The 24,259-nt window shown below is 43.2% G+C and overlaps 1 protein-coding gene across 1 annotated transcript; it reads right to left on the bottom strand.

Moving 5' to 3' along the window:
* Window positions 1–900: 900 nt before the first annotated feature.
* On the bottom strand, window positions 901–12,037 carry DIPK1C (divergent protein kinase domain 1C). The gene is made up of 4 exons (XM_062500709.1): window positions 11,855–12,037; window positions 6,338–7,015; window positions 2,788–2,952; window positions 901–1,116 (listed from the first exon to the last, which is right to left on the bottom strand). The coding sequence occupies exons 1-4, from the start codon at window positions 12,035–12,037 to the stop codon at window positions 901–903; spliced, it is 1,242 nt and encodes a 413-aa protein (XP_062356693.1).
* Window positions 12,038–24,259: the final 12,222 nt, after the last annotated feature.

Here is a 24,259-nt window from a genome sequence, read left to right as displayed (position 1 = left end):
TTGTACAAAAAAAATTTCCTTTTGTTCATTAGAAAAATACCGTGGAAGAAAACTCTGGGTCTGGTTATTGTTCTGTGCAAAGGACAGATTGTTGACATTCTTGGGCAATTCTGCTCTCTGGCAAAGGAGTGCTTCTTATCAAGTGCTCTGATGTACAAGTGCCTGAGGGCTTGTTCACATGGGAAAATCCAGTAGCATTATTCATACCTCTTCACTGCAAAATATGAGTACCCACATGGGAGCTCAGCAAGGGTATCATTATTTTGCTCTAGAAAAGTCCAAAGTACCTTTATATAATTTTTCCGCAAGTTAGCAATGGCACAGGTAATGCAATGCCCTGAAGAAAATGCATTTGGGGACATCAGAAAGGACTGTTTTGTACAAAAGCAGCTCTTTCCTTATGTAACAGCACATTTCTGTGTTTGAGATCCCCATCATTTTTTTTTTCTTTCCACACAGAATGCTCTGTCTCTACTGCAAAAAAACACCCTCATTTGACAGAGAAATTAAAACAAACAGCATACATGTACTTATTCACACCCACCCACCTATTCTTTCAATTATTGATAGAGTTTTGCTGCACTTACACTTTTCTTCTGTAAATGCATCCTCTGAGCAGCACACTCAGGCTGATGCTATCTGAGCAGTGACTACAGCTCAGAAGGATGTGCTGAATGCTGATGGAGAGGGGTAGTGCTGGCTCAGGAAAATAAGCAAGAACAGAATCCAAGTAATGTAAAGCAATTTAACACTTGACAGGATATTAGCAGGGCATGCTGCACCTGCAGCCATGAACTTCATTTGCACAGCAGAAAATCAATCTCTGTGCTGTAAAAGTACGGGGTTAGGAGGGATAGCAAAGAGACTGGGATGTGACCTTTGCAGTTCTGCCTTTTGTGTCTACTCTGCCCCTTGCAGTTCTCGCTGAGTGACCCGAAGCAGGTGGTACAACTCGGAGAGAGATTTTAGAGTCCTCTGGTGCCCGGTGGCACCCATGTGCCCTGGCTGAGCACACTCCTGCACAGCTTTCTGCAGCTGCAGCTGCAGGGGCAGAGAAACCAACGGTCCTCTGAGATTTGGGGAAAACCAGCGACGGAATATTTTGTCACAAATTACCTGGGGAAAGGAAAAAGAGAAGATCGTTGTGTTTCAGAAGCTACGACTAATGCCCTTATGCTTCCCTGGGACTATAGCAAAACATCATGTGAATCCAAAATGCCTTTAGCCATTCAAGGAGGGAGGTATAGAAAAGGAGCATCCACAAAGGCTACACTCTAGCTAAGGGATGGCCCTTCTTCTCAGGCTGCTCCTGCACTTCACATCTTATGAGTGGCTGGGGGAGCTGGGGTTGTTTAGTCTAGGAAAGAGGATGCTGAGGGAGAACCTTATTGTCCTCCTGACAGGAGACTGTAGCCAGGTGAGGATCAGTCTCTGCTCCGAAATGACAAGCAATACAAGGGGAAATGGCCTCAGGTTGTGCTGGGGGAGGTTTATATTGGGTATTAGGAAAACGTTCTTTATCTAAATGGTTGTCAAGCACTGGAACGAACTTCCCAAGGAATTAGATGAGTCACTATCCCCAGAATATTTTAAAAATGTGCAGATGTGGCACTAGACGTGTGATCTTTTGGTGGACTTGGCAGTGCTAGGTTAATGGTTGGACTTGATGATCTTAAAGGTCTTTTCCAACCTAAACAAGTCTATGATTCTGCATAACAAGTGGTGAGGGGGTGAGAGAAGCAGGCAAAAGGTAGACAAGCTACATCCCCGGAGCCTCACTGCTGTGCCAGTGCCTCCCACCAACACAAGCTGGATGAGCTGTAAGACACCTCATCCCAGAGCCAAGAACCCCATGGACACCCCTTTCCACTACACCCACATGCTACATCTGTAGATTGGAGAATCACAACCACTGTTTACACTCAGACAGCCTCAACTTTCACAGATTCACAGAATCACTAAGGCTGGAAAAGACTTTTAAGGTCATTGAGTCCAAGTGTCAACACAGCACTGCCAAGTCCATCACTGAACCATGTCCCCAGGTGCCACATCTACAAGTTTTTTGAATACTCACAGGGATGGTGATTCCGCCACTTCCCTGGGCAGCCTGTTCCAATGCTTGACTACCCTTTCAGGAATTTTTCCTCATATTGAACCTAAACCCTCCCTGGTGAAACTTGGTGTCATTTAATCTTGTCCTACCACTTGTTACTTGGGAGAAGAGGCCAACACCCAGATCACAGCAACCTCCTTTCAGGTAGTTACAGAGGGCAATAAGATGTGCTTAAGCCTCCTTTTTTCCAACCTAAACATCTTCAGCTCCTTCAGCCACTCCCTACAAGACTCGTGCTCCAGACCATTTATCAGCTCCATTGCCCTTCTCTGGACAGTCTCCTTCACCTCAATGTCTTTATTGAATTGAGAGGCCCAGAAATGAACACAGGATTTGAGGTGCAGCTCAAGGATGTGACTTCACTATCTGTGGAGACAGAAGCGTTAATCCCCTGCCCCTGCTTACTTTGGTCTCCTGTCTGTGGCACTGGGCTAACAACTATAGAAAACCATGGCAAATAAACACTATATATAATGAACACTATATATATACTATATATATATGTATACTATATGTTTGTGTGCTCCGAGATTTCTGAGCAGGACTGACACTTATGTGGACACGTTTAAACACCCGACTGTCTTCATCTCACAGTCTCCTTGTACATACCATGCATTTTACAGTCAGTGTGATCTTAAAAGGAATGGATGTATAAAACAGCTGTGTCTACTCACTTGCAAGTTGTTATTGGCTCTCTGTGCTCCACATTTTCTGATTTTCAGATTGCATTTTGAAAAGCAATCAAAGAAATTACAATCTTCATCTCCTGTGCACTTCTGTTCCAGAATGTCCCTCATTTTGGGTTCAAAAAAGGCCATATCCACATCAATGGCCACCACCTGTGAATCAAAACATCCCATCAGATCTGGCACAGCACAGCCTCTGGGACAGGGCTGAGCAGGCAATTTTGGTGCTTGCTTTTGGAAATGCTGTTGAGAGCATCTACTGGCAGGGAACTAGGATCACAGGGGTTTTAGTTCACTTAACTGAGCCACACTAACCTTATAAACACCACTTTTTAAACAGAAACAGCCAGTGCCTATGACACCATGAATGGAGAAATTATTTGCAAACAATATGCATCCCTGGGGTCAATTGGATTGATTTGCCTTAAAGTGGAACTATCCAATCTGAAGACTGATGTATTTGCTGGGGCAGCATATGCAGATGGCACCTCAACCTCTCAATTACATGATGATGCACAATTACCCATGGGCCAGACAGTATCATTTAGCACCCAGCATTCAGACTAGACACCTGACTTTGCCACTGAGGAGGAGTGGGATGTGCAAGGATAGCTGCACCTCGTACAGCTCCTGTAAACCTGTCCTTGCTTTCTGTGGGTTTGAATCTGTTCAGCTGTAGAAGGAGATCCCTGACTTTGCTTAAAGCTGGGTCTGGCTTTGTTCAGTCTTCTTTGCTACGGTTTGACACATTTATTGTGTATAGTTCTTGTTCTTATGGTCCAAATATATGTTTTGTAACAGAGTCCAGCCAGAAGTTGATCACAGCAGAAAAAACCTGAGTGAAAGGGGTCAGTCACTTTCCTCCCCCTGGCACAAGGTTCTCAGAGCAGTGCAGCACAAAGTGTTTGCAGAACTGCTGCCTGTGCTGGGGGTGAATCGAAGGGCTGTGGTCTCTGTTTCTGCCAGTGCCACTCCACCCATGAATGCTTCACTTAAAGAAATCACAGCAATAAAGAGGGAAAGAAAGAAATCCAGTCCGGGGATGGCTGCTGCCTGATGTGAGCCAAGCTGTGGATGACCACAGGGAAGGAAGCCTGTGTCCAACACCATGGATATGCAGCCTGCAGATGCTCACAGCTGCATTTCACACTTGACAGTCGGGATCAGGGATGTTCTCTTGCAGCATCTGACAGACATTTTTGTAGAGGAAAACATCTGGGACCTGGGCAAAGCAGAGTAACTTGGGCTCAAATGGTAGTTTTATTTTTCAGATTCGACCTCCCAAGTAACAGGAGAAGACAAACTGTATGACTGGAACAACAACTGGATCAGCCCCAGGAACTAAAGATGTCTGGTTTGGTAGCAGGCCAAATAAACCTTCCACAGGCAAAATAAAGAACATAGTCTAATCTTCATTTTGTTCTCCTCCTTTTTCCATAGGGAAAAATCTTACAGAGATGAGGCATATCTTAAAAACATAAGCATTTAAAAGCATTTTGGAGTCCTCTATAATGATGATGTAGCCTAAGGAATTTTACATGTTTGGACAGGCAAATTTTTGTTTTGTTTTGTTTTGTTCTTTACTTCCTTAAGCTTTCTGTGGTTTTGGCATTCAGCTCTTTGGAGAAGAGACAGTGAGAGTAGTGCAGGGTTTCCCCAATCCCAGCACCACTGTTCAACCTCCCCAGATATGGGGTCTTTTCCAACATATTTGAAATATGATCCATTGCTCCACTAGGAAAATCAGCCCTGGTTCCCAAATTTGCAGCTGACAAAAGGTTCACTAAAATTATCTTTTACAAAAATGTGTGGGCATCCAGTTAGACTCTGTGAAGACACATCTGGGTGACACGCTGCCTGTAAACAGATACTTTTTAGTGGGCTTTGCTGTGATCATAGTTGATGAAAAAAGTACACAAGGAAATACAGGAAGGACCCAACTTGGCTCATAACCTGATTTAAAATCATGTTTAAGGTGCTGTAATCTTTTAATTTTTCTCTGAAGTGTTGGTAAAAGAGGAAGCTCTCCCAGAACACTGTGCATTCACCCAATCCTCCTTCTAACTCTGTACCCTATGTGGCTCCATGGCAGCTTAAAATTCTCCTGGATGATCTATCAGACAGCTCCTTTCTGTGATACAGGAGAGCATGTGAAGACTGGAGGCTTATCCACCCCCACAAGAGAATAATCCTCAAAGTAAAACTCTTGCATTCCAAGCACATTTCTTTGGGCATTAGAAGTCTCATTACTCCAATAAGGGATAGTAGTACAATTGTGGGTATTTTTATTATACCATACAAGAAACCAGCAAGTGAAAAAATCGCTTCAAACAAACAAAAGAGACAAAAAAGAGGCAGCATTGCTGTGTTCCCATTCTAGAACTGGTTGATTCCTGGAAGATCCTGGCAAAACAAGCCTCACCAAAAGGACTCATAAGAGAAGACACATCCAGAATTCACTCCCTTTTCCTAAATGGTATCTATTTTCCTGTAAGTAGATTGTGAAACAGATGCTCTGGTGTGTGCTCAGTTACAGGCAGCCACAGCCCTGAGTAAATGAGGAAAATGGGCAAAGCCTGCCTTGCGGAATTCCTGCTTTGCCTAAATAGTGGTACAGCTTGCTTTAGTTTCTTGCTGTAGCTCCTCACCCGTTCCCCCGTTCAGCTGTATTGCACCTGAATAAACAATGGGAGGGGAGGGAACTGTGTAGGGAAAACTTTCTAATTGCTCTTAATGGCTGTATGTTTAGGTAGTGTTTGTCTAGTACTCTGAAGATACAAGTGCTACATTAACACTCAGTGAGTACTAAAAATAGTATTAAAGTCCCTGAAAATGCTCTATATTCACTCAGAGTGCAGAAAATCCACTGATGACACTGCAAACTGGGAGCCTAGTTCAAACACTTACTCATTACATAGTATCCCCAGTCCGTAGACAAAAATTCCATTCAAAAACAAAGGAATTTCTGTCCACAGAATGAATGTGAGCTGCACTACCACTTAGAAAATATACATAGCTATCAGGTCTGAGTTTCAGCTGCACAATGAAAAGTCAAAGAGTGACAGTAGCAGGGAGTTTCATGTTGCAGTCCTTGCACAGTTCCAGACCAGATAAGATGACCATGAATTCAGCCTTAGTTTTCAAATTCATACAGATTTTTCATTTCACCATCACGACTAGAAATATGACTCAAATTACAGCTTCATTTAGAGCTTTTGAAATCTCCTTGCCTCCAGGAGGCTTCCCTCACTACTTCCAAGGGACCTTGCACGAGTGCCTTTGAAGATGTGAAACAAAACAGAAGCGAGCAAGATGTTTTCAAAATAAGCAGCAGGATTTAGTGCTCAAAAAATGTGGCTGTACACATCACAAGGAGGAAGAGCAGTAGAGTATCTCTCTTGATGCATGTAAATTCATTGGCTTTGCAAAAACTTAGCCAAAAGCTGTAGAAGGAGGGAAGTGTCATTTTTACACAATCACCTTCAGACTAGAATTTGACCTCAAATTCCTGGACCACCACCCCAAAGGCCTAACTTACCGTGAGATCATGCCTGATAGCGAAGTTTTCTGGTTTGATGTCACACAGGTGAAGTCGGTGAGAGAAATCATTATCAAAATGCTGCACCATGTCCAGAAAGCTGAGTGCAATGTCAATGATGGCTCTCACCCTGCTTCTGTGTCCAGTAAGGGAGGGGCCAATCACGTTTTCCAAGGGAAAAAGAGTTTTGTGCCAGGCATGTCCAGCTGTGAGATACTCCACAGCATAAAAGTGTCCACAAGAGCCAATAATTCGTAGCACATGTTTGCTGAAGTCCTGTAGCAAACTGAAGTAGATATATTCTTCCTGCTGGAGCAAGGACCACATGCTGGCCACCTGTGCTTTCCAACGTGGTCCCTTCTTCCTTGTCCACAGGGGCCCCATGGTATTGTTAGACAGTTCTAGCCCCAGGGCATTTTTGACCTCCAAAGCTACCATAAGCAGAAGCTCTGTTTCAGGAATATCCCGTGTTTCCAGCTCCTCTAGCATACTGAGGTGCTGGTAGCTGGAAAAGATTTCTTTTTTGGATTTCAGTATGATGGGCTGGCCTCTCCAATCAGCCTGAATAACCTTCTTACCTCTGTCATAGTAAAGGCAGTGTTTGTACACCAGCTTCTGTGCCACACACAGGTCTTCACAGAGGTCCCCCGTCAGGGCTCCACTGCTGTAGTCAAGGCACTGGAGTGAAAGAGCAGAATATTCATAGCAGAACCCCATGGACCATGTAGAAGAAAGACAAATAATGAGCAATGGTTTCAAGTTTGAGAGGTTTGCAGTAGTCATGGAACTGCAAACACACACCTACAACCATTGGGTCACTCAATAGTTTTTCATAAAGTGCCTAAAGATCTATTACTAGGGGAGTTTTGCTTCAAAACAGGGACTGTGGGGATGGTAAAGGACAGGCTTTTCAGGGACAAGGAAAGGGACTGGATGACCTGTTAATCTGAAATTTTTTACTCATATGAGTTCAGTGAGACAAACTTTAAACACTCAGGGGTTGCACTGTGTATGATTATGGGTTGTAACACTTTAAAGCACAGAGTAATGTGGGACTTCTCTGGAAGGTACAGGGCAGCCTAACTCAGACATCACCACTAAAACTACAGGAAAATCCACACGTAGGTAGATTTCTGGGACATTCCACAGCTCTGCATGTTTCAGCCTTGCGCTCAATATATACCCTGAAGGAAGCTGTGATAACCTCCTCCTGTATCACCAGGAAACATAGAGGTTGTGTACAATGAGTTTTGGACCAAGAACTTTCAGAATTTTTTGAGTATGTAAAGGCTGCAGAACACAATGACTCTCCAGGTTTTATATGTAGTTATCAGAAATGACATTTTAATATTAATTGCTTCAATACTCAGTCTTTTTTTAGCTGGAAAGAAATTGGTCCTTGGAAACAAGGGAACTGCTGCTTGATAATTCAGTGGTCAATGCAAATTAGTGCAAGAACTGCAAGGATTCCCTCACCAGCCCTTCTCTCAAGCCAGAATAATTTCCATAATATCATTTCCAAAAGTGTAGACAGTTGATGTATTCCTATGGTCATTCAGAATTGCAGCTGTAGGGACTGCTTTGGGTCACTCAGTAGAGGGGAGGATCAGAGGTCCCTGGTGAAAGGGGAAAAGAGGGGGTGGTGTAGAAAGCCAAACATCTGTGAGGCAGCTTGACAGTGTCATCCACCTCCATTGCTTTCTGGCATTTGAACCTTCGTTTAAACAAACTGGCAGGTCCCCCTTGCACGTGCAGGACTTGCAGCGGCTGCCTGAGCCCCACCTCATTTGTGACTGGCTGTTACACGAGGAACGTGAACATAGCATTCAAGTAATGTATTTTCTTGGGACAGTCTCTGAGGTGTGTGCACCAGAGGAATACGTTCTGATGCCAAGCAACATTTAGAGTCCAGCCTTAGATAACACACTGGTGAAGGGAGGGAGGATTAAATCCAAAACCCAAGAATGGTGATCAGCTGACAGAAACAGTTCACTGAGGGCAGTTCAGAGAGACAAAATTTATTTATATTGTGATATTCTCACAGCCCAAGCAAGAACATTCAATACCAGCAAGGAGAGTTAGGTAGGCAAACTCTTGCATGAGTGTCTGGACACTGAGTCCATGCATGTGTGTAACACACACACATCTGCATCCTCACCCACATCAAGATGGCTAAGAACACTCAGCTGTCTGCAGACTTCAGAGCATGCAGCTCAATGTTCTTGTATTTTAAAATCTACTCCTACTAATGTAATACAATTTTACTCTACATTTTTAAGTAGGAAATGTAGTTTTCTCAACAAAAGTAGGTTAGCAGTTCTTACCATCTGGAACTCTAGGCAATTTTAGAAAGAAAATTACAAACAGAAGGAATTTTTGGGGGTTTCTTTGGATTGTAAGTATAAGCACATTTAAAATTGCATTGACAGACCACAATCTAATTCTCTTCTGGTAAAGTGAGAGAAGATAGGACTTAGTCATGTAATTGGGTTTACATGGGTGAACACTTGCCTTTGTGGACAATTTTACTGTGGTTCACTCTTAGAGGTTCACATGCATGGACTTCTGGCATCTAAAGAACACATGACCATGACTTGTAGCCAAACATGTAAATGTGCAGCTTATTTTCCAGTGTTGACATCATATCATTCTTAATGGAGAATTAGTGAGCAAAAATAGTTGTGAAAAAAGCAGACTCAGATTTCACAGACAGAGGAGACAAGTCCTTTTTGAACCTGGCTGCTATTTAGGACTTTTCTGCTGTTTTTTTTCAGTTGAAGCTATAAATATTTCATTATTAACCTAGTATCTCACAGTGTCTGAATCATATTCTTCTTACAATGAACTTGGACAGTGTTTTGCAAACTGGGATCTGTGGAAGAGGACTTGACCAAAGAGCTCATGGTCTCACAGTGATGAAACACAGGTCAGCCTTCCAGAAGTGCATTCTCATCTGGTCACAAAGGCAAGCAAGGCTTTCAAAAAGGCTTCCTCAATGAAGCAATCAAGAAGATTGAACCATTTCCTATCAGCCTTTTAGGCACTGTCTGAACTGGTAGTTCATCTTGAAGAAATTATTTGATGCTTACATTCATTCCAAAGACACAGTTTTACAGGACAGTCTTCCATCATATCGGCATGGCTTGTACTACTGTGGTCCCCAGTGTACTAGCTTGCATTTTACAGTATTAAAACACAAATTTGGCAGACTGAAAACATTTAACCAGGTAATACAGATTACCCTGCCATGACAAGATGGACCATTTATTATTTACCAACACAGGAAGCTTTCCACTAACTTCTGATTTCACTATACAGGACTGTCCATCATCCTGTTGATAAAAGGAAGAATCAATTCCCCAAATAAATATTTCAAAAATGGATCTCCACACTGCTATCCCTGTCTTAATGACTGAATTTTGAGATGAGATCAGTTGATGAGACAGTTTTAAATCCACCTAGTGATTGATCTTCGAAAGCCACAGATTTTTCTTAAGTGCCAGATTCTTAGAACTAAAATATGAAAATGCTACTAAGCCAAAAGCCTTATAAAGAAGCAGCTGTACTACACAAAAATGCCCACACAAGCATGGTTCAGACTCACTCATATGTATCTTATTAAAATTGGCTGCATAATTTTTAATGTCTTCAGTGCACTTATCAAGATAAGTTTTAAAAGCTGGTTTTAAATTAATGTAAAAGCTTAAATTAGTGTAAACCTTGCTAAGGATTTCTAAAAATATAAATAACTCACTGTACCACCAACAGTGCCCTGAAACTGATGTTTTGCCTTGTTAGCTGCTACTTCTATGTAAATGCAATACAGAGCCAGGTTTGGAAGGCATTAAAAATAATTGATTTCTCCAGAGGGAACAGAAATTGATTGCTATGACTTAGTGTGTTCAGTGTACATGAAGATGAGACTGGCATTAGGAAAGAGCAAGGGGGTTTTTTTTGAGAGTTAAAGTTGGTCCTGGCAAATTGCCCAGTGCTTTTTCAGCCTTTTCAGTGCAGTACACATCTGCACAGATGTGTATCTTACTCAGAATAAGGAAATAAAACCTTCAGAAATGCCACTTGCAAGGGCATTTTCACCCACTTCTTCAAAATATCTCATCTACTGAGAGATGACTAGTAAAATAGTTTTTCTTAGAAGCTGGTTTTGCTTAATAGAAAGTGTGAGACTCAAGCTATCAGGTTATTTGTTTCATGGATCAGCTGCACTTTCTGTAACTGTGAAACTCATGCTATGTTCAGAAGATGTAGAAAAACTTATTTTGGGGCAGATGAAGACGAGCTCATTTTCTACTTATTCCACTAGAAGGACAATCCCTTTCTAACATCATCTGGGAAAACTGTTGCTTACAAACCTTAACGATATTACTGATTATTCACCTACTCACATACAAGCGCAGCAATCTCAACCACTCTTCCTCTGCAAGGAGGGTCCGAACCTGAGCTTTCTCAGTGATAGAGACAACATTACAAGCTTGCGACTGAAATCTGATCCCTGGGCTTCTGAAGCCTTGCCTGACGCTTTCCAAACTGAGGAACAGCAACAAGTCTCTGTCCTTCTGGTTATTGGGGACTGCGATGACTAGGTCCTGGACCTCCTTGAGCTTGGCAGCTCCTTGCACTTCCATGTATCAGTGTTCTTCCCAAACGTGTAAGGATGAGGCAGGAATCATTCCTTCAGCTGCAAACCTGAGCTCAGCCCTACCTCAATCTGGCTCCTGAGGTAAAGAAACCGGAGCTCACTGCCATTAAAAACACGCTGTCAGGACCGCTGCCTACACTTGATTATCCTTTATTATACAGAATTAAAGAAAATCTATAATCAGTTTTTGCTTGCTTGCAGTGATAGATTATTTAATTCCCACTAGGATTCCTCCTTTCCCACCCAACCACTGGCACTACAGATACCCTGATTAAGAAACAAAATTTAACTAAAAGCATTAACCCACACTGCTCCTCTTCTCAGAGTGTTTCCTACACAGTCCTAAATACGTTCATTATAATTTTTAAGGGAAATTTTAATTAATATTCGCAAATCCTTTCTTGAATTTTAACCACGTCTTCCCCGCCAGACCATAAAGGAGGCTATACAAGCTGCCTGGCACTTCTGAAAGACGACTTTTGTACAAACAGCTTTTCGGCTAAAAGAAGACAAAAACCCCCAACACCCGGAGGAAGGCTTTCCTCCGCTTCGGGAGCGTTCGGCTTCGGCAGCGCACCCGCATCCCACGCCCGGGAGCCGTCCTGCGCCTGCACCTGACCTCGCCCGGGAAGGGAGGCAGGGAGGGAAGGAAGGAGGCAGGGACGGAGGGAAGGAGGCAGGGACGGAGGGAAGGAGGCAGGGAGGGAGGGAAGGAGGGAAGGAGGCAGCCGCCCGCCCGTGCGCACCGGCGATGCGGCACCTCCGGCGGCCGGAGCCGCGCTGGGCGCCCCGGAGAGCGGCCCCGACGGACCTGCCGGGCAGACCCCGGGAGATGCCCCGCGTCCCGCCGGGACACGTACCAGCCTGGCCAGGATCCGGTGGCTTTTCTCGTCCGTGCAGCGCTCGGAGAAGACGCTCCTGTGGAGGAGGAACAGCGCAGCGCTCACCACCACCCAGCAGGCAGCCCAGAGGAGCAGCAGCAGCAGGGCGCATCGCCGCCAGATTTTGAGCCGCAGCCGCTTTAAGCTCGGGATGCCCCTCATCGCCGCGCCGGGGCTGGGCTGGGCTGGGCTGGGGCGGCCGCTTCAGCTGCGAGCGGCGGCGGGGCCGGGGGAGCCGCGCTGCGCCCCCCGCTCGCCCGTCCCACTCCCGCCGGGCTGCCCCGGCCCGGCCCGCTCCCGCCCCCTCCCCGGGCCGGGGCTGCCCTGGCGGAGCTCGGAGAGCCCCTTTTGAATTTAAGCCACGTAGTTCCGCCGGCTTTTGTCTGTGCTCCCCTGTGCCAAGCGGCCCCTGCAGCCACTTGGCGACTGCTGCCCGCGCCCCCCGCCTTTCCTCTGCGAGTTTCTCACCCGAGAATAAAAGGAGTTTGAAGGGTGATGGATGCTGCTGTGGGAGCCCTTTGCCATCCAGGCGGCTGCTCGGTACTTTGAAGGCGGCAGCTTCGAGACGGACAGGTCCCTCTGGTGAAAGCTCCGTCTCCCGACAAATGGGGAAAGGAATAAAAAGTTGTTATTTATTCTGGAACAACTTCTCCAGTTTTACCCTCCCGGAGCTAATGGAGGAATAGAGAGAAGCGACTCAGATGCCCGTTCAGTAAGGCAGCCCCCAGCGCCCCCATGGTGGGTCGCCCGTGGCTCCCCCAGCCCGCAGTGGCTCCTGCCCGGCATCCCCGTGTCCTGCCTCCCTCGGCGGACAGCGCCAGCCGAGCGGCCCCGTTGCGATACGCTGCCAAAACAGGCAAGGTGTACTGAGTCCGAGGATGCTGGGGCTCCCTGCCCTCTCGTCTCTCTGGCGCCTGTGGCTGTGTCCCTGTTGTGGTGTGGTCAGCTCCACCGGACAGCTTCTATTTGACTTCGTTAACGTTTCTAAAGGGTCAGATGTTTGTTCCCGTGCAGCGAGGAAGATCCTGGCATCCTTTCCTCACTCCAGGTGCAGATGTTCGCTGTCTCTGTTCAGAGAGCTCGGTTCAGTGATATATGTTCTTAGCATCAGGTCTAACTTAATGAGAAATACTTCCTTGACAAGTCTTTAAAAAGAAAAATGTCTCTATTGATACGATCGAATTTTATCTCTCAGAACAGCAAGGGAAGAACACAGGTGCAGCAGATTTGCTGTTATCCACAACTTTTACATGATCAGTGCAGTTCTCATCTACCTGGCAGAGCAGGGCTTGAAATGAGCTTCTAAGTAAATGGCAGGCTGTGGCAGAAAAGAAAAAGAAAGATAAAAATATTTCTGGATATATTCCAGCTTTCCTTTCTAGACACTGTCAGTGGGGAGGGAGATGCAAGGAAGAGCAAAATTACTTTCATCTCCAAAGTCTCCGAAGCAGAATCATTATCATTAGCCACATCTTCCATCAGTGTGTTTTGCTCAATTTCTTCACTGTCTCCTTTCTTCACCTGCTGAGGCTGCCTTGGAAAATTTTCTTCTTCTTTCCCCTGATCCTTTTACTGAAAGGCTTACTTTTGAGGCACTGCTAATAGTCAGTTTCTTGGGAATGTGGCAAGCAGCAAAGACCAAGGAGGCAGCTAGGAACTAAAAGATTTTAATCCCTGTTTCTCAGGCTGATAGAAAATGTTTTCAGAAGCTGTCTCTGACCACCTTGGGGTGTTATTTGGAAATTCCTAGGACAATAAGTGGACAAGGAGGAGTTTTGCTCAGCCATTCCTCTGTAGGAGTACCATCTAGGCATGAACACAGTCAACCTTCATCAGCGTCTGCTGCCATCTAGGAGGAAAAATGGCAAATCTGCCATACTGATGTCTGGAACAATCCCGAGATATGTTCCACATGGAAGAGGGATGCAGGTGGTAGGGGCAAGTCAAGCAGAAGTCCCTGCTGCTTGGTCCTAAGCTGTATAGGTAATAGTTTAGGCATTACCAAACCCACAAATATTTTAAAGTGTGGATCTTGACTTCTCTGTGTCCCAAATCCCCAAAGGATATTGTGCATTTTCATTAAATGTCTGTGATATTCTGTATATGTGTCATTGGTGTTTCAGCAATTGTTCTGAAAATAAATCTAATTACAGCTGACTTTAAGCCAGGAACAAAATGTGGAGATTTCAGACCAGGTTAGGTGTCACAGCTGACCTTCTCCAATTGCTGCTTCAAAAACAAGCATGCTCTTTCCTCATCCTCCTCCACCACCACTTCCCTGTTTTCCTTTTTGTCTTGCCTGCCTACTCCAGGGACCTTGCCCAGTAAAAGATATTCCTTGCTGCCCAGGGAGCTTTCTCAACTTGCTACCAAGACAGAGAAGTATAAGGCTGTTTTTTGCTGAGATTATTTTCAGAGAGGACAGCAAGCCCTGAGGATGCTGCCAGGCTGGTGCAGGGAGACACACTGCAGGGCTGGGTGCTCTGGGATACTGGAGGCAGAGCTGTATCAAATGTCTGCACCTTAAAGATGCAATGAGATATTGCAGATAAGGTGATCTTAATGGAAATGGTTGCTGAAAGAAGCAGTCCTGTCCCCATTTCCACCCCAGCTATATGCTACCACTGCTCCCTCAGCAGCTGGATTGGGGTAGTTAGCCCAGCAAGCAGCATCACTAGGGTGTCTGGCTGCACTTCTCATTGAATCCCAAGAAACCAGCTAAAATTCACTGGCTTTTGGGGTCTGTAAGGAGCCCACATCCTCCTCTTTTCTATGGAAACAGCTGCTACTTGTAGCAGGAACAATTCTAACTTTAACATGCAGGTATTGGATGCTTTGAAATTAAGAAAATAATAATAGTTTTTAATGTAGTTTTAATAGGTTTAATAAAAAAATAAAAGTATAAGATGAATGGAGCTTAATAAGGCAAATGCAAGTTGTATGACACTTACACTGGGTAGTTTACCAGCTTAATTTTATGGTAAATCCCACAGAAAATATTTGGAGGGAATAAAGCCCTGTCTTCCCAAAGGATTTCATTATAGCATTCAGGCAGGGGAAGGGGTTTTATCTAGTTGTTCAGGCTCTGAATTTTTAAATATCTCACTGACTTTAGTGGGTGGGAAAAGCTGGACAAGTCTGGTAAATATATATGTGTGTGTGTGTGCACATACCTTCTTGTACACAGGTACATAGAGAGCTTCAGAAGAGGTCAAGAATTGACCCAGAAAGCTTGGATTCAATAAAAGATAAAAGTCTAGGTGATTTAGGATCAAGTAGTTTAGCCTTTAATAACAATCTCCTGGTAGCTGCAAAATTCAAGTATAATTTCAGATTTCCCTAAGGTTCAAGGTTAAGGCTAACATAATTATATATATATATATATATATATATGTGTGTGTGTGTGTGTGTGTGTGTGTGTGTCCCTATGTGCCATAGCAATTTTTCTTTTAAAAACCCCTCTGCATCAGAGAACCTTTGCTTTCTGTATATATTAAACTGTGGCTGCTTCACATTGCAATCCTGTGATCCCAAAGGAAGCTATTTTCCTATTCTCATTTTGACTGAGAATTAAACTTGAGTTAAACTAATTAGTAGAAGTTGAATTAAGGCATGTGACAACAGGGGCAATAAAAACAATCCAGGACTACCTGAATTAGTTCCTACCCAATTAATCTTTGAATTAGTACATAGAGCATGATGTCACCATCGAATTGGTCTCCTCTTTGTTGCTGTTTTGGGCACATCACAAAATTTCACATCACCAGTTCAGATGTGGAATAACCAGAGGCTTCAGTAGCCAGGAGTGAGATCCTTTGGCACAGCCAGGTAGGAGCCTGGCATGGCATCCCCCTGTGCTGTGTGCCTCTGCAGGGGCTCAGCAGCTCCTCAGACCAGCGTCATGAGGAGGCCTCAGGCCAAGGAGCTGCTGATCCCTCATGTTTCTCATCACCCTCAGACACAAACTGCATTGCAGGCTCAAGTTGTATTATGCTCTTAGACCTTGTTTTCCTAATTACTGAATTCTTCATGAAGAAAGAAAGTAAATCAGTCATTAAGAACTACCTTGGCACTCAAGTTAATGAAATGTAAAACTGGTTCATTAGGACTTATTGTACTCTTTGATTGATTTTGTCACCTTCTGTCATTGGCTGTTATGGAAATAGGGTACATGTCTGCTAATCTTTCACAAGGCATGTATGAACCTCATATTTTCCTTCTAGGAGGTAAGAAACTTTTAAGGGCTGTTCAAATCAACTTTGAAAATATATTTATTTCTGATTTCCTTTGGCAAACTTGCTGCTGAGACCACTTGCTGTGGTTACTCAAGGTTAGACATAGGTTTGAACATGCCCTGTAGGTAGTGAAATTCCCCTGCAGAGTACTGAGTCTACCAGAGGAATCCAAATGTATTTTCTCATTGATGCCATTAATCAAAAAGAGTATGTTGCAAACTACTCACAGAAGTTTTATGGCATCAGTGAGCAGTGAGTTTATTTGGTCACATTGTGAACAAGAAGTAGAAAAATGTTACAGTATAAAACACAGAGTACAGCTTTGTGGGCAAGGGAAAAGCCTGGTATAATTTACTGATTTAAACAAGGGCAAGTGTTTAGACAGAGAAAGCTTCCCCATTTAAAAACAGAATTTTTTAAATTATATTTTCTTCTGTTTGCTTTTTAATTTTTGAAATATTTCTTAGGCATAGTTGCCCAGGAAAGCCAAATATATTAGCTTTCTCTTTCCCTTTTACCACTTTCTACACTCCATATAGCAGACTTTAATTGTCCTGCTCTTCTCATATATCTCCTTTCAATTAATCTCTTTATTAACCTCTTGCCAACTTTTCCCTTTCATTTGGAAACAGTATCACCTGACGAAGCCAGTAAGATACCTTTGCAATCACTGCAGCAGACTGTGGTTTATTTGTAATTCTTCAAACGAGATGGAAAAAATTAAGATGTAAAAAATATTCTGGATTTTTTGTCCACATATCCCAAATAGTGCTTATTGCACTATTGCTTATTGCTTCTCTGCTACATATTTTGCCTGTTTATATTACCAGTCACCAAAAGGAAAGTGAGCTGTAAAATGAAGCTTAATCAGTTTGCAAGGGGAATTATAAGTGGAATTTTCTTTGCCTGGGATTGGAGTCAGTCAGATTGGCTTGAGAACAATTTTCCAAGCCTAAGAGGATGCTTTCCAGTGAAATCTGCTGCTGTATGGCATGTTGTATGTCTGTCCACAGTGTGTGAAAGGGTGAACAAAGAAGGGAAAATACTGAGATTGTTTTCCAACCTTTCTGTGTGCAGTTTCCAGTCTTTGCATCAAGTTCAAGCCAAGTGATCTCATTATGCCAATACTGAATCTGGCTCTTTGTAGTCTCCTTTTATGAGTGTCTGAAGTAGTTCCAGAAATACTTAGAAGTTTCAGTAGGGCTGTGTAGAAAGAAACACCCCACTATCCAATAAGCTAATTCAGTCTGGCATTGGGCTGTTATTTATATGAATGGTTTAAAGTGATTTAAGTGGGCAGAATATTACACATAATAAACAGATGGCATTCACAGGGCTGTGAACATTTAGATATGTGGTACCTCAAAAGAGAAAAAGTGTCATCTTTTCTAGTCAAATGACCAGACTTATTATTTCAGTGCATCAGAAAACATTTAGACAGCTGATACTACCAGAAAAGATATCATGTCATATAGATTAAATCAATCCAGCTATATGGCTGCAGACTCTGAAATGAGTTTATGTTAGGAATTTGCACCAGACTGTTTTTAAATTTGTTTCTACTGGCAAGAGAGACCTAGGATACCCAAAGTCCGCATGCCATAAATTGTAAAATGCAGCCAGAGGTCTGCATGCTGTCTATTACTAGAAGATAAATGGAAAGCAAAACTGCTTCTTGGAGATAGAAAAAAACATCTTTGTAGGCACAAGTAACCACCAAGTGGATACTTATGATACTGCACATGAAGATTTTGTGAACTGGAAATAGACTTTCCAGGGAGAGTCTGTGCTGCTTTTCTCCACTCACATAAGCAAATCTTAATTTATAGCAGTTTTCTGATTATTTTGCTTTGTTATTTTGGCTTAAGGGCTGTGTACTATAGTACTGTATGTTTAAAAAACAAATTAAATGGAGCCACCACATACAATAGATCATGGTGCATTTATATATGAGTATGCCCATTTTTTGAATTCTTTTCTAAAAAGTAGAAAAAAATAAGGGTTTAGGAAGATCATGGATAATTTTCAGTACCAGTTCTGTAAAACTTAACTACTTTCAGTTATTTCCTTGAAACTGTTCACTGCAGTTTCTTTGCAAATGATGAATAGCTGGGCATGGAGCAAACTGCAAAATGATCCATTAGTGAAATCCAATTTTCTATCAGACTTCACAAGTAATTAGCTTTTCTTTAGGTAATATATTGTTACTTAGCATGCATTCAATGTTGTATGACATTTGTTTATTTAATTTCTCTATGGCTTACAACAAACAAACAGCTCATAACTCTATCAAGGTTAAGCAGCCCTTAGTGCAAGTGATTCCCCTGTGTTACTCCCGAGCAAGGAATCTGCTGTGGGATCCTGCCCAGCTGCCTGAGCAGCAGCAGTGCCACTACTGTACAATCTTCCTCCTGTTTCATGCAAGAACCTTTTACTCCAAGAACCCGAGTGGTTCTGGTGGCCAGGCCTGTTTCTGAGGTGTCACTGCTTCACAGTCATCAACAGCTGATATAACAGCCAAGGAGTGCCATGGTGCTGCCTCCTGCTTTCAGCTGAAGAGTTGGTGACTGAGAAGCCTCAGAAACAGATTTCTGTAGATTCTTCCACAGGCACAATCTTCTGTTTTCTGTCATTTGACTTCAGAATAATCCCATTTTCTTCCCTACTTAAATTTTTCTCCTTATTCTTCAGTGATTTACCTTTTCAATTCTTCATAGCCCTTGTCTATCACCAACATCCTCTATCAGTCACCTCTGTCCTCAGAAGACTTCATGTGTTTTAGAAGGAATTCCTTTCCCCCATCTCTAGCAGCAGCATTCTTCCACTTGGAAAAGAGGGGCGGGGGGGGGGGATGCACACAAACATATGTTCTTAGCAAAAGAACTCATAGCAAGTCTCCCAAAATGAAAAACAGGCATTACAATGTTCTGGATGTGATCCTCAGTCCTGGAAGAGAGGAGAACCACCAAAGGAGGGGGAATGGAACCACAGTGAAACCACAAAAGATACCAAAAGCATCCCTGCAGAGCTGCCTCTCTGGAGTAAAATTCCACATGGGGAAGCACTTAGGCTCCATTTTATTGAGGAGCACATGCATTGCTGGCCAAACCTCTTTAATATTTCTCTTTCACCTCAACAAATCAACAACTTATAAAAGATCTAAATAAAGTCTCCCAACATCCCAAAATATAATCAAGGAGAAATTGAAAATGACATCCACTCACACATATGGTACATTCCATGCACTTTCAGCATAGATAAACTGGGCACAGAGTTGTGATGAAACACTGGAATGAAGTACAGGATAGTTGAGATTAAGCAGAAAAAGGGTGAATGTTTTTGCATTTGGGTTTTTGATCATTCCAAAGAAAAGTGCTGGACTGAAGTGGTGCCCAAGGGCTGTGGTTCTCATTTGCACTCAGAGCACATCTAGCTGGGTTATTGACTCTTTGCTTGTGTGTCCTTTAAACGTGCCTGTTACATGACACACATCTCATCATTCCCATTTGAGCCATTGACTTGTTATATTAATGCAGAGTACCAGGATGAGCAGGCAGAAGCACAGAGTGCTTTAGTACCTCAGGCAGGAGAATAGACAATGTGAACAAAGGTACGTAGGTGCATTTTTTACTCCTTTTGGAGCACTGGCACAGCTGGACTAACACTTCAGCAGACAAAGAATCTTTGGCATACCCATTCAATGACTTTCTAAGATATGTTGGCTCTGCAGTTTGCAAACCAGTCCTCTGAGGTGATGGAAAAGAACAATTTACTAACAGCCTCTCACATCATTCTTTAATCAGTGTCTCAAAATCAGAAGCAGGAACAGTACCTGCCCTCTCTGAGCACAAGATCCCCAAAATAAGAGTGCCTATTCCTGGACTATGTTAGGGCAATGTAATGGGGAGAATGCTGCCAAAACCACACTGATATCTGGGCAATTTGCACACTGAATTTAGAAGCAGGGGGAGGGGTTGGGGTTTTTTTGTTGGCTCTCTTCCACTCTCTCTAATTTTGAGGGAATCTCTCCAGCCCTCTAGACAGATTAGTTTTGATGTTTCCGACAGTGACATTGCCAATGTGTCACTGGTGCATCCTGAGAAAAGGACATGGAAAACACAAGTTGCAATATAGTGTACAGACTCAACAAAACAGCACTTCTGGGGAAGGGCAAAATCACCTTACATAAAGCCAGGGAAAAAGGAACAAAGAGCTATCCAGCAGTGCACAGCAAGACCCTTCTTTGTATTCTACTCTATGTTGTCATGGTTTGCAATAAATCTAGTGCCAAGGATGAAAGACTTCAAGATCTGTGGTGTCCTGAATTGGCTTAGTTAAGCAATTAGTGACTGCAGAAGGCTGAGTAATCCAGGATGTTTCAGTACTTTGTTAAAATATGGGAGGATCTAAAATTGCAGCAAGCTTTTGAGTGGTTTTTTTTTTAGTCAGAAAAGTGACAACCTTATTGGTACAGGGGCTACCAGAGCGGCAGAAAAGTTTGATGTGTCAACCACTGAGTCAGGAGGCTGGGTACAGGAAGAGGTCTGTTGGGATTGGTAAGGAAGGAGTTCTGTGAACATGCTGGGCTTCCTGAGTATCCAACCCACCACTGCATGGCCGATAAGATCCTCATGCTTGTGGCAATCAAGACAGAGAGTCAATTTAGCACAGCAGCACAGAGCCACCCTGTGTGTCTGTCTGCTCCGCAGCGGCAGAACACTGTGGCGGCTCATGGAAGACCAGTGCAGATGTTTTTGTTCTGAGCTGGACTGGATGGAGCCACAGGAAATATAAATCCTCCACTTGTCAGCCTCAGCATAACGAGAGGACACAGAAGATGACAAAAAGACCAGACAGCAAATGGTAGAGGAAGAGAAGGAGCAGAAGGAGGGAGAAGGGTCCTTTAGCATTTACTATTGCTTGGGCTACCGAGTCACACAGGTTTCATTTCACACTAGTGCTCCATTATGCAAGGATGGGAAGAAGGATCACAGGACCAGGACTCTAGACTTGGATTCAGTTCTTGTCTCAGTTGCAGCAGTCCTCTGTGAGCGCGTTTCACAACAGCAAAAGCTGAGTTCAGAGACCAATGAAGTGCTATGGAGCATTCTAACTGGGTTCTGACCAGTGATTTGGGTATACAGACCCCCACACATCAAGATTTTCTACATGGTTAAGTCTAGGTTAAGTGTAAGCTGTCCTGTATTTTGATTAATCACCCATTAAAAATTATTTTGTTGGAAGATACTTGTGAGGATCAAGCTTGTTAATTTCTACATGGCACACATGCATATGTAGATTAGGAAGGCCATGAACACGCACTCTACAATTACAGTACTTCATACAAGCAGCCCTGCTTTTTTTGGAGGGCAGGGCAAGTTTACCTCTGAAGCCAAAGTACTGACTGGATAGTAAATGATACTTTGATTTGTTTTGGTTTAGTGCTATTCCTCTAAATGAGTTTGGCCTTTGAGGCCACATGGTTTTGAAAAGCCAGGGGTAGTAGGTGAGGCTAACGTTGCTGGAATGTCAGTGGCAATGCAATTTCCTGGGAAAAGCAACTCTGTTCACCTTTAGTCAACAAAATCAAACCCAGAAGAAGTGAGTGTACTTAAGGTAAGCAATGTTAATGGAGTCAAAATGTCCACACAGAGACATGCACATGGGTGTGATATAAATAGGACAGAGTTTAGAAGGGATTAAAGCAACTAGTGAGGTTGCTTTAACTTCCTTAAATATCCTTTTTTAAATTTGGTGTCACTAGCTCAAAAACTACTGTTTTCAGGAAAGCAAAGAAATCCAAAAAGCTGCACTGTTCTGCACATCCATATTTACAGTCTTCCCTTTCAGTCTAGCAGTTTACCTAATGCATTATGACCAACCAATATTTAGAAAGTTTGGCTTGTGAATCACCTAAGCAGAAATGTACAAAATAAAGAGGAAAAGGGAAGACAGAACAGGAAATAGCAAGATACAATAAAGAGGCTGCAGACAACTAATTTCAGTTTTCTGTGATGCTCAGAAGTGCACTAAAGTAGATGTGATTTTATCTCATATAAGAGAAAAGACAAAAAAATTGAGCAATGTGAAATTTTTAGATGGCATATACCTGCAAAGAGGGACACAACCACCACTTGAAATTAATTTCAAAAGAAGTGAGAGTGAGATTTTGCATGTGTACTGTGGTGTCCATAGAAACTTTCTGTCCCCTTTCATAATTTCTCATGGAATTTTTCAGAAAGGACAGCCACACTATTAATGGCATTTCTGCTGGCCTCCCACAGCCCTGTGGCTCTCAGTCCACAGCCTTCCAAAAAAGTTGATTCACACAGTTGTTCTCTCCCAGACCAGTGCTTATGTTTCAGGCTCCTCACTTACACTGCTGCTACTGCTTCAGTTGACTCATACATGCTACATCCCTGTGATTAAAAGCAATGGTACAAGTACCTACAAATTATTTCTTTAGAATAAAATTATTTCAAAGACAACATAGTAAAAAAAGAAACAGAGCAGGTTAGATGTTCAGATATCTCTGTCAGAACCAAAGAATGTTCAGCATCCTTATATTTTCTTTATAAAATATCTTGTTTGTCATCCCCTGTCCCTAAATCATTTCTGATAAATGTATCTTTTCCCACCCCTCCTTTCTCCTCTATTCCCAAAGGATTTTGATGTATGCATATGTTATTTTCACCTCCAAATTAACAGCCTTGTAAAACAAAACGGTGTTTCCATAAAGACAATTTACAAAGCGCTCAAAACTGATAATTGGGCCTGGTATCTTTCAAAAAAGGTTGTTGCTTTCCCTCAGGTAAGTTACTGTGTGGTTTTTGTGTTTGTTCTTCACATTATCCTTCATGGATTTAGATCAATACAGGCTTGCAGAAAACTGGGATAATACAATACACAAGAGTTGCTGCACAACAAATACTTCTTTAATGCCTTTCTTTTGTCAGCTCATGTCCTTGATTCTTATTTTGGTTTGTGAATTTTTTAAAGGAACATGAGAAAAAAGTACCAGAAATTACTTCCATGTAAGTACATGAGAATAAAATATGCCAGCAGAAATCATCCTGTGTCATGTCAATTAATACCCTTCATAAATGCAACAAACTGCTTTTTAGAAGCAGTTTCTCTTTCCTTTTTTTAAAAAACAATAATTTTTAAATCCTTTTTTTTTTCTCTCTTGCTTTCAGGCAAGATTTTTCCTAACATAAGTGCAAATAGAAACTTTACTCTAGTTTCTAAGTTCCATATGTCCATTTCAGGTACAGTTTGCCATCTGTTCTCCCAGAACAGTGCCAGGTGTCCTGGTGTCAGGGGCTCCCCCAAGTCTAGGCTGCCAGTAGTGGCAGGAGCTCCCCATGGGGGCCTTCCAGGGCAAAGCCTGGCAGCCAGGGCCCATCCCACCCCACCCCACCCCATCCCATCCCATCCCATCCCATCCCATCCCATCCCATCCCATCCCATCCCATCCCATCCCATCCCATCCCATCCCATCCCATCCCATCCCATCCCATCCCACCCCATCCCATCCCATCCCATCCCCAGCCAGGAGCCACGTGTCTGGAGTGTACCAGGGACACCCCAGGCAACTCCCTGGGGACAAACCAAGGCCGGCATCAGCTTGTGAATCTCAAGCTCAGCACAGCCTGTGGCCAGACCAGCCTCGTGCAAAGCTCTAGAACTTACCTTAACCCACACAGCACCACCAGCCAAGTTCCTAATTTATGCAGCTCTCCCCCATGGCAGATCAAAGACCAGCCAGTATGCCCCTCTGTTTCACACGTTTCCAGCTCTTGAGCTTCCAGCTACCTAATTTCATCCTGCTTTTCTTTCTGTGATATTCAGGGTTGTTGAGCTGTTCCTTCCCTGTACCAACTCCACCTCCTCAGCTTTATGCCCTCAGCAAATTTCAACAGGTTTCTCGCCAGTATTTGAGGCACTGCCCAATAGGTTTGACTGAGTGGTGAACCTTCCTCCGTAATTCAGGCAACAAATACTTTTACTGCAGCCAAGGGCCAGCTGCCATTTTTACATTTATTTTAAGGATGTCTATAAACCAACGGGAGTTACTAAATTATTACATCCATGCATGGTTAGCAGCTGTATACAACAGAGCTATTCATGAACATCAGCAGTTCCCATC

Source organism: Cinclus cinclus, chromosome 1 (assembly GCF_963662255.1).
Source record: "Cinclus cinclus chromosome 1, bCinCin1.1, whole genome shotgun sequence".
NCBI classification, from domain to species: domain Eukaryota; kingdom Metazoa; phylum Chordata; class Aves; order Passeriformes; family Cinclidae; genus Cinclus; species Cinclus cinclus.
This window is presented reverse-complemented; position numbering and strand designations above follow the sequence as displayed.